The following is a 10,970-nucleotide window of genomic DNA, read 5'->3' as shown; positions in this document are numbered from 1 at the left end:
ACACATATCTCTGCTCTTTCCTTTTGATTTGAAACTATTGATTGTTCAATTCTAAAACCACAGTTGAGGAGAGCAAATTGTAATTTCATTTGTATAAAGCTTTACAACTCAGTGACATGCTTGTAACAGTTTTAATAGTAGCCTCCTTCACATAGCCTTTACCAGGCTTCGTGGATTGGTGGTCTAATTGTAGAAATTGGACAAATAAAGTCAATAGTACGCTAGGGGAGTCGACCGGCCAGAAAAAACCCTCACCACTCACCACGTTCTTTAAGCCTGGATACCATACCCCAACCTCAAATATCTTTCGTGAGATCGGGCTGGGGTTTGGTAACCAGGCTAACTTTCTTTTGGAGCAGCAGTGTTTCTTTTTTGGGGATTCTTGATTTTATAAGGGCAATGCCAGGGAAGGGAGCTGGCTGGGAGAGGGAGTTTTACCACCCCCCGTGTAACTCCCTTCCCCGGCATAGAGAACCTAATAGCCCTTGCTGGAAATCGCGAAAACATATATGTAAACACTACCGATCTATAAGTCTGCAAAGAAGGCTATTTTGATATAACTTTAATATTTTGTAAATGGAACAAGAAGCATGCAACAACTGGAAAAAAGACTAAGCTCTGGGTGGGAAATGAAATATGTTACACTGGAGACTGCTTTGCCAAGTTCAACTTTGCACTCTTTATTTACCTGGATCATTTTTCAGTTTTTGTCCATAAAGTTTGTAAACATTTGCATAATTCAGCTAAGAGTCAGAGCATACCTTTATTCACACATGAAACTACATGACTGATAGGCCTGCCTCTTTACTTGACACTAGTCAAGCCCACTGAATATGTCATCTATTTCATCTGTGTCCTTCAAACTGAAGGTCTTCTTTAGCAAGGCATCATTCTTAACAAATAGATTCTTTTCCTTTTTAACTCTACCCTTCCCTGTTCTTTTCTTCTTTTTCTTTACTATATCATCTCGTTTCTTCTCTGATGGTAACTCAGGAATCACTTGAATGTTACTGGGTACTACAGTGGACATTCTTGCATTCTCAGGGCTTAAGACTATGGTTGTACACTTTGGACTTTCCTTAATAGTATCTTGACCTTTTTTCATAACACCTGTGTTATCTTTAAAATCTGTAGCTTTAAGATTCCTGACATCCTTTCCTGACCTCTCTATCCCACTTTGCTCATATTGCGACACAGTTTGGGCAAGTCGGAGCACTTTAGATTTCACGTCATTCAAGTCAAATTTCACCATCTTCCCTTGGCTCTCCATATTAGCACATCTCTTGATTTTCAAGGTCAGCTTTTGCAGCTTGGCTTCTGCGGCTTCTTCCTGAACTTTCTCACCAATCAACTGACAGCACTTCAACAAGTCTGTGAATGTTTTACTGGCATTCACCATACATTCATTTCCCTTTTCTATACTTGCTATACCACCAGGGTTTTCTACATCTTGGTTTGCCTTACAAGTTTCTGTCCTAAAATCATTTGGTTGGTGAGAATCTTTCTTGTCTCCTGTAACCTTGGTTGTTGTCTTCTTTTTCCCTTTCTTCTTACTTTGAGTATGTTCTTCTATTGACAAATGCAATGTTCTTTCTTTCTGAGTATTTTCAACATCTTCTGTTGACTGTGGTTTGCTCTTCTTACATTGTGTTTCTTGCATGTTATCAACCTTTGCTTTCCTCTTCTTTCCTTTCACAAGGTTTTGTACAAGTTCCTTTGTTTCATCTTCTTTCATTTCTTTAGTGTCCTTTTTCCTTTTCTTTGTGGGATGGGGAATATCTTCCTGGTTTTCCAATTCTGCTTCCTTCTTGGTTCGGCTCTTTCTTTTCCGTACGGATTTGGAGCTTTCTACCTGTGAGTCATCCTCTTCTCCAAAGTTCAATTTTGAGGGTTGGACTACAATATTTTCCTGAAAAAACAAACATCAGAAATTGTGAAATCTTAGATACATACATATGTACATTGATTACATGAAGGTACCAAAAGGGTTTGGCACATTTACATTGAGTATAATGATGACCCATTTTAACAAAATAAGGTTAGGCACATTACATCGAGTATGATAATGAGGGTGTGCCTAAACACCACAAACGACCACAAATGACCCAGAAAGACCACAAACGACCACAAACGACTCTAATATGCAGTGTTTATGAGTCAAAGACCTTGTGTGGCACTCTGGAGACATTGTTTATACATTTATGAATTTGAAAAATGCGGCAAGTCTTGCGTATTCACCAGTTATTTCGAGTTAGTCCGGTTTCAAGATTAAAGCAATTCTTGGCCACCATGTTGGTTCGTGCTTGCTTGCATTTGAGGCTGAAAAATACTTAGTATACAAGTTTTATAAGTTGACAATGATAGAATTGCGGTATGCTATAATCTATGAACCAACAGCTTCCATAGTTTTATCGCCATGGATAACTATATCTATCTATAGAACCGAGGAAGGTATCGAGAACTTCCCCATGCAGACCCCTAGCACAGGCGATCCAACATGGCGGCCAAGAATTGCTTCGATCTTGAAACCAGAGGACTAACTTGAAATTACTGGCGAATACGTAGGACTTGCTGCGTTTTTTAAATTCATAAATGTATAAACAATGTCTCCAGAGTGCCACACAAGGTTTTTGACCCATATACACTGCATATTAGAGTCGTTTGTGGTCGTTTGTGGTGTTTCTGGGTCGTTTGTGGTGTTTAGGCAGACCGTGATAATGACCCATTTTAACACATTTTAAAATGGATCATTATCATACTCTATGTAAATGTGCCAATACCTTTTGAAAGTGACAGAGAAAATAATTCGTACAGATATAGATATACAAATGTATAGCAAGGATTTTCTAGCGTTAAATATAAAAAATTATATTTCCTGTCAGGAAGTCATTTTCACCCACTCCTACTGCACTTGTTGAACACATTACCTCTTATTATTTTCAAAAGCCATCCTGACCACCACATCAATAGAATTGATACAATGGAGTAGCCCATACCTGTGTGTGCCTGGATGATCTGTTGTTCCTGATGCTGGACCAAACTGGCTCTAGTGGAGAAACAAGATAACATTTACATCACTCATGGTTACAAAGTCCTCAAAAGCTGTAAAAATTCACAAATCACACATCTTTAAGCCTAAGAAAAAACGTTATGTTTCCAGTTAACTGACCCACCCTAGCCTTTTGTGTGTGTGCGTGTGTATGTGTGTGTGTGTGCGCGTGTATGTGTGTGCACACGTGTATGTGTGCATGCGTGTATGTGTGTTGGGAGGGGGGGTGAGAGTTGTGCCGCTGGCAAGGATAGAAAATGTTTGGTCTAATTTACATCTGAGTGTTGAAAATATCGTACAATGCTTTCAACATGTTCTCATTTGGCAACATGTGGTAACAGACAATTGTGCCTGCATTGTGCGCATCTGTATAATCCAACTATATTGAATAAGTATTTGTTGGATCACTTTGGCCAAAATCGAGGGGAAAAAAGCTACCTACTGACTCCAAGGTTTTCAGACCCATAATCAGAAACACAGATTTACTTTTCATAGGCCATTTTAAGGTAACTGGTACTGGAAGGTCAAAGTTACCTCCGAGATCCATGTCAAGGTCATTGTGAATTCCCTCTTCAGCATGAAGAAAAGGTGAGCTGTACATAGGTGTGCTCTGAGCTACAGGTGCGACTTTACTCTTCTTAACAGGCACAGGCTTGTCTGTTGTTGATGTACCAATACCAGGGGTAGCATCAGTGTTTGAAGGATGGTGCCTGTCATCAGGTGAGGGGACAGGTGAGGTGAACAGGTGATCCAGGAAACCCAGAGTCTTGGGGCTAACACTGCTTAGACTGGTCTGCATTCTGAAGGAGACAGCAACAGGGTACAATATTGGAGTAACTGTAATGTTGGTAAATCGATGGTCAGGTGGTAAATTACAACTTAATAGATCTACAAGATGACTTTTTTGTAAACTGTGTAAAAGCAACTACGAAATAACCTCTACCAAAGTCACTTGAAAAAAAAACGTTACTCTGCTTACTTCTTTCACAAGAAATAGAATATGAAGAACAATTTATAACCATTTGACATTTTCATCATTTTTGGTTTCAAGGGAAGTAGAATTTAGGCCTGACTCCATTTACCTTAAACGTTTTAGCTTTCTCTCATACTAGAAAATAGAATATTGAATGTTGATTATATTACACATTTCAATGTCCACATGAAATAAACTTAAGATGATGATTTAGCAAATACCTTGACTGCTGCTGGGTTGTGTCCTCGGGTGCAAGCCACTCCCCAATATCTAAGGGCAGTTTGGCGCCCTCTGGCAACTGGAAAGTGAATGACACAACCAGAATCAAACCACCACATAATTTGTTTACAGACAGGACAGATCTGGACAGTGCCGCAGGGTTGAGTTTTTTATTTTCAACAAAATGGCTTTCCATACTAGTAAAATGTTGGCTAGGTAATATAAAACCATAATATTTGCATTTAAGTATGTAAAATACTGGCAAAACGGAAAATTCTCAGAGTCTGAATTAAATGGTACATACCCATTGTACCTGTGTGCCCTGTAGCATGTCAACCCAAGGTCTAATGAAGGAGTACCACTCGTGCAACTTCTCCTGAAAACTCTTTAACAAAGCCCTGAAACAAAAGGCAACCAACAAGTGATCAGAACAATTCTCTGTCATTAACACATGAAGCAAATGCATCATCACAAATGGACTTGACATTGTCATATATGTGCTTGACAGCAATTCTTACTTTTTCAGTAACAGCCAGAGTTTTGATACTACAACATTGTGTACTTGTACTTTTATAACTAATTCATGTAATATACCCACCACAGTCTGCTGGTTATGGACAACAGTGTGCAGTTGGCAGCCAGGAACAGAGATCTGGTGATCTGTTGCGCTATGAGGCTGAGCAAGGAGTCAAGGGCAAACTGCTTTCCTAAAAAAATAATACACCCTCCTAACAAGCTCTAACCAGGTGTTATATGTATCCCCATTTTTGAAAAGGCATGTTTGATAACAGTTAAGAGGATACATGAATGCTTCTGCACAGAGACTGATGGTCCGTTTGGTGAGCTCTGCAGCCCCCAGCAGCTTCACAAGGAGAAACTCTACCAGTTGCCGACTGGGTATCAGTGCAGCAGCGCCTCCTGCTGAACCATCTTTAGAACTGAAAGGAAAGATACTGCAATATTAATACCAAACACACAAAAATTTGCATTAAGTATTGTACAATGTTCCTTGAATACAACGTAATTTACCATTTTGGAGGAAGCAAGTACAAAAGCCAAGGTTCTACTAAGGAGGATGGCAACCAGACTACTGATTGCCTTCATAACTTCTACTCACTAAGGAGACTCCATCAACTTCATACTTGTAACATACCTGTAAAATGTACACAGAAATAAAGGTCCTGTCTTATGTTCATTAGCATACCTTGGGCAGCAGCAGCTAACATGGGAAACAGCTCTAACCAGCTCCTGTCTTGCAAGCTTGCAGAGGGATTTCTCTACCTGCAGAAATAATGACAGATAAAAGTTTACAATACGCTGGTGGTGCTCATATGATATGCACTTGACCTGCATCGGGTGTTCGACATTGAACAGCGACATTTGCTCTTGTTCATAGCTGTGGCATTTGACCTGTTCAAAGAGGGTCTGCATGGGGGGGTCTTGGTAACGCTTAACGGTGAATTCAAGAGGCCCGGTAACGGTTAACGGTAAATCCAGGAGGCCCGGTAACGCTTAACGGTAAATTCAGAAGGAGTTACAAAACATAACACCGTTGAAAGTAACATTGACGTGCATTCCTATTTATACAACGCTAGAGTAGTTATATCAATGGGGGAAAATATCCGACTAATGACAAAGCAAAAGGTGCCCAGAACCCGGAGGAATGACAGGGGCATTGTCCATGACATCTGTAAATTGACGGAGGCAGAGTTCCCGGCCCGCCACTGAGACGGCGGCAGCAAATTTCTTATGGGGGAATTGGACTATTGTGAGTTTCAGCACCTGGAGCGCCGAAGGCGCGACGCATTCCAGGGGGGTCCGGGGGTAATTTTAAAATCAAGGCCCTCTTAAATGCTGTTTCCTGCATTTTCGGCAAATTTTGCCGACTGACTAAGCTAGGTTGATTTTGACATTTTCATCAAATTACACAATGATTATAGCTATGGCCTCCACCCCCAGCGCCCCCGACATATTTTACCATTTCGTGTTTAGAAGGCACGGGAGTCCGTTTTTTGTGCCTACCGGGCCCACGCCCCTAACATATGTCATCGTGAGCGCCAAAGGCGCCAGCCGTCGCAGGGAAGGTCCGGAGAAACCTCATTTTCTGCATTCTAGGAGTACTTTTTGCCCGAAACTAACCTAAGTTTACACTGAAATCTGTATGAGTGATAAAGTTTTTGAGGGCGACGCTTCCGCCACATATTTTACCCTGTCCAGAGCCGAAGGCCGGGAGGCTCGGAGAAAATTTTGAAATCTGGACCCTTTAAAACGCCATTTCCTGCATTTTCCGGGGTTCTATCTGGCATTTGACTTCGTGTGTATAACGGGTTACGAAGAATTTCTTGGTAACGCTTAACGGTGAATTCGGGATAACAAATAACGGTTAACGTTGAATTAAAACGACCAATAACGCTTCACGAAGAATATACCGATAACGGTTAACGTTAAATTAGAGAGGGTCGGTAACGATTAACGGTGAATTAAAATGGCTCGTAACGCTTAACGGAAAAAGGCATGCAGACCCTCTTCAAAGATTCCAAATAAAGCAGTTGAGTCTTGACTCTTGGCATACAAAGCATCTAGGTGTGTTTCTTTTGTTGTCTATCGGTTTCTTTGAATAATTAAATAAGTGTTCTTAAAACCTCCACAACAACCCAAACAAAGAGAAACATCACCATCGCTCCTACACAATGACTTGTTCAGGGATAAAACTTGTTCAGGGATAAAACTTGTCCATGCATGTACTGAATGTAAGACAAATGCACTACTTACTTAGCCATTGCACCAGTAACATGATATGACAAAGCAGGTGTAAACCATTGTGTGTGTCCTTACCATCTTGAGGTACTGGTAATGTTTGTTCCTCCTGAGAGACGCTGACAGTTTGTACAGGACTCTGGTCAGAACGGATTGTTCAAACTTCAGGTAAGGATCTGTCTGAAGGAATGTCTCCATTCCAACAACTTTGTCTCTGAACACCTTCAATGAACCTTTTAGAGAGGAGTGAAAATGTTGATTACTTGGAGTATTACTTTTAAAAAATGTATAAGGCTTGAGCAAGGTTATAATAAGAATTTGTCATGTAGAAGATTTATAAGAAGATTTTGAAGAGATACTGTAGAGCAGAGAGACTGTAGTAAAGGCAAATTTCCCCTTGTCTCCTGTCGAAGATTGAAAATGGAAAAGTGGCTCCCAAATTCCCCAAGTAATAATTTGCAAATTTTATCATTTATGAATGAGATAAATCACGGGCATTTCGAGCATATTTTTTATTAGAACCCTCGCGAACATAGAACATTATATAATATCAAAGGATTCATCCCTGCACCGATTTCAGTATGACAGTTTTTAAAATTTTGTAACGTGTGGCACTCCACATGTTTGAAGGCACCCTGTGCCCCTCCCCCTTCGATTTGACAAAATGGACATCTTATGCTGAACATAAATGGCTAGATACTGTTACATAAGTCCCATTTATACATATGGTATTAAGAACAATAAAGAACCTTTATCTCCGGAGAAGGGACATCTTGAAATCGGAGGACACTGACGAGTTTCTACTTCTTTCCAGAAAAAACTTTCCGCCATCTTGAATGTTTACATGCTCGTGGACCAGCCCATTTTGCGGCAGAGATTTTACAACAACCTATGACGTCATGAGAGTAGACGGTTCAAGAAGGATCTGGAAGGTGCGCGCAAGTTCGCGTGTAATCTTGAATGTTGTAGAGGCGTCGGTTGATCCGGAATGTTCGGGAAAGTTGCAGATCATGGGAGAAAATTCTTTCAAGTGGTTTATAAGCCACGCAGTAGCGAAGCCTGGTCATTCAGTTTCCAGAGAAGCGAAGCAAAGTTATCCAGAAGCAAGACTGAGACGAGAACCAGAGCGACTGTACCGACACCATGCCAGCCAAACAAGCACACGGACCGGCTATCGGGATCGACCTCGGCACCACCTACTCGTGTGTCGGGGTATTCCAACAGGGGAAGGCGGAGATCATCGCCAATGACCAGGGGAACAGGACAACCCCCAGTTACGTGGCCTTCACTGACAGCGAGAGGCTCATAGGAGATGGCGCCAAACAGCAAGTCGCTAGGTAGGTACTTTAATTTTAAAGGTCTCAAGGATAGCGTTAAAATTTCTGGTTTTGGATATCTTTTTTCTCTTTGCTTAAGTGGTGTCTAAACTAATTCAAATTGCGTATCTTTCTGGTTCTGTCGCTGTGTTTCCGAATTTGATCTTCTTTTAAGACTTAACGTTAACTTCTGAACATGTTACGCAGTACAAGTGACGACTCTAACTATTTATCATTACATTTTGCTGTTCAGTACGCACAGCTATGGCTGCTCTACTAAAGCTGTGTGAATTTTTTGTGGGAGTTAACAAAACGTCGTTGCTTTGTGATAACTAACCCTTCTTTATTCTTGTCGTTTCCGTCTAGAAACCCCAAGAACACCATCTTCGACGCCAAGCGGCTGATCGGGCGGCGGTTCGACGACCCGACCGTGCAAGCGGACATGAAACACTGGCCCTTCAAGGTCATCAGCAAGGACGGCAAGCCGTCACTGGAGGTGGAGTACCAGGGAGAGATCAAGAGGCTCCAGCCGGAGGAGGTCAGCTCCATGGTGCTGACTAAGATGAAGGAGACGGCGGAGGCTTACCTTGGCCAGCCCGTCCGAGACGCCGTCATCACCGTCCCGGCCTACTTCAACGACTCGCAGCGCCAGGCCACCAAAGACGCCGGGAGGATCGCCGGTCTTAATGTCTTGAGAATCATCAACGAACCAACAGCAGCTGCACTCGCCTACGGACTGGACAAGAACCTGAGCGGAGAGAAGAACGTCTTGATCTACGACTTGGGCGGCGGGACGTTCGACGTGTCCATCCTGACCATCGACGAGGGGCAGCTGTTCGAAGTGCGCTCCACGGCAGGCGACACCCATCTAGGTGGGGAAGACTTCGACAACAGAATCGTCAACCACTTCGTCGAAGAATTCAAGCGCAAGTACAAAAAGGACTTGCGCTCCAACCCGCGGGCCATCCGTCGACTGAGAACGGCGTGTGAGCGGGCCAAGAGGACGCTGTCGTCCAGCACGGAGGCAGCCATCGAGATCGACTCTCTGCACGAAGGGATCGACTTCTACTCCAAGCTGACTCGGGCCAGGTTTGAAGAGCTGTGTTCTGACCTGTTCCGTGGCACGCTGGAGCCCGTGGAGAAGGCCCTCCGCGACGCCAAAATGGACAAGTCCCAGATCCACGAGGTCGTCTTGGTCGGAGGGTCCACCCGTATTCCCAAGATCCAGAAGCTCCTTCAAGATTTCTTCAACGGCAAAGAACTGAACAAGTCCATCAACCCTGACGAGGCCGTGGCGTACGGAGCAGCCGTGCAGGCAGCTATCCTGTCTGGCGTGGAGGACGACGGGATAAAGGACGTCCTTCTCGTAGACGTCGCGCCTCTCTCGTTGGGCATCGAGACGGCAGGCGGCGTCATGACCAAGCTAGTCGAACGGAACACGCGCATCCCCTACAAAACTGGCCAGACCTTCACCACGTACAGCGACAACCAGCCAGGCGTCACCATCCAGGTGTACGAGGGCGAGCGCGCCATGACCAAAGACAACAACAGACTGGGTTTGTTCGAACTGAGCGGTTTCCCGCCAGCGCCTCGCGGCGTGCCACAGATAGAAGTCTCCTTCGACATCGACGCCAACGGAATCTTACAGGTTTCCGCCGTCGAGAAGAGTACGGGGCGCAGCAACAAAATCACCATCACCAACGAAAAGGGTCGGCTGTCTAAGGAAGACATTGAGCGGATGGTGGCTGACGCAGAGAAGCACAAAGAGCAGGACGCGCAGGCTCGACAGCGGGCCGACGCACGGAACGGCCTGGAGAGTTACCTGTTCAGCCTCCGTTCCACCGTCAACAACCCGGACGTGTCCAGTAAGCTATCCCAGACAGACAAGGACACTGTGCTGAACAAGTGCGAGGAGGTCATGAAGTGGCTGGACATGAACACGCTGGCAGAGAAGGAGGAGTTCGAGGAACAGCAGAAGGAACTGGAGAAGGTGTGTGCTCCCATCATGACCAAACTGCACAGCGCTGCAGGGGAACAACAGCAGGGCGGAGCCGGGGCACAGGGACCTACAATCAACGAGGTGGACTAAGATTAAGTGAGAGCAAAATTGTATATGCAGTATGACGTAATCATGTGGACTACAGAGACTAGACAAAACGAGTAATCACTTTACGGGCATGCATGTCATATCAAAGAACTTGAACAGGACGCCAATAATTATGATTGATTAATATATGATCATATATACCTATGATATAGCTATAGCTATAAAGAGTTCATCGTATCTACTATGATGAGCCAGTATTGTTCATAGAATCATGAAAAAGACGTCTTTGCGAGTACTAGTAAGTTCTAATAACTAACACTAGTAAAAGGTCATTTCTGAATATAATTCGTTTTGAATGGATGATGTGATTAAGTCAATGGAATACAAGACTCACAAATGTATGGCATATATCTGCATGATCAACACCGATATTATCCACAGTAGTAGTAATCAAAAATATGTATGTAAATAGTACAAAATATAACTTGAAAATTGTATTGGCTTGTCCAAGCATCTTTTTGTGTCTAGTGTAGTCACATTGGTATGTAAAGTACAAAGTAATAGGTTGTTTGGACCTTGTACAACTTTGCGTAGAACTTTGGTCGGAGG

The 10,970-nt window shown here is 43.3% G+C and overlaps 2 protein-coding genes across 3 annotated transcripts; one reads left to right on the top strand and one right to left on the bottom strand.

Moving 5' to 3' along the window:
- Window positions 1–655: 655 nt before the first annotated feature.
- On the bottom strand, window positions 656–7,908 carry LOC118418459. 2 transcript variants are annotated; one of them, XM_035824400.1, is made up of 10 exons: window positions 7,748–7,908; window positions 7,077–7,231; window positions 5,446–5,522; window positions 5,045–5,179; window positions 4,840–4,917; window positions 4,555–4,639; window positions 4,244–4,320; window positions 3,584–3,849; window positions 2,997–3,046; window positions 656–1,909 (listed from the first exon to the last, which is right to left on the bottom strand). In XM_035824400.1, the coding sequence occupies exons 1-10, from the start codon at window positions 7,827–7,829 to the stop codon at window positions 815–817; spliced, it is 2,100 nt and encodes a 699-aa protein (XP_035680293.1). In that variant the 5' UTR covers window positions 7,830–7,908; the 3' UTR covers window positions 656–814. The 2 variants fall into 2 exon arrangements, with proteins under 2 accessions (XP_035680293.1, XP_035680284.1); XM_035824391.1 differs by having other exon boundaries at window positions 4,546–4,639; window positions 7,748–7,907.
- A 79-nt stretch (window positions 7,909–7,987) lies between these two features.
- Window positions 7,988–10,858, top strand: LOC118418471 (heat shock cognate 71 kDa protein-like). The gene is made up of 2 exons (XM_035824413.1): window positions 7,988–8,335; window positions 8,681–10,858. The coding sequence occupies exons 1-2, from the start codon at window positions 8,142–8,144 to the stop codon at window positions 10,401–10,403; spliced, it is 1,917 nt and encodes a 638-aa protein (XP_035680306.1). The 5' UTR covers window positions 7,988–8,141; the 3' UTR covers window positions 10,404–10,858.
- The last annotated feature ends 112 nt before the right edge of the window (window positions 10,859–10,970 follow it).

This window comes from Branchiostoma floridae, chromosome 1 (genome assembly GCF_000003815.2).
Source record: "Branchiostoma floridae strain S238N-H82 chromosome 1, Bfl_VNyyK, whole genome shotgun sequence".
Taxonomy (NCBI): domain Eukaryota; kingdom Metazoa; phylum Chordata; class Leptocardii; order Amphioxiformes; family Branchiostomatidae; genus Branchiostoma; species Branchiostoma floridae.
The sequence above is the reverse complement of the archived record's forward strand: the minus strand, read 5'-3'. Positions and strand labels throughout refer to the sequence as shown.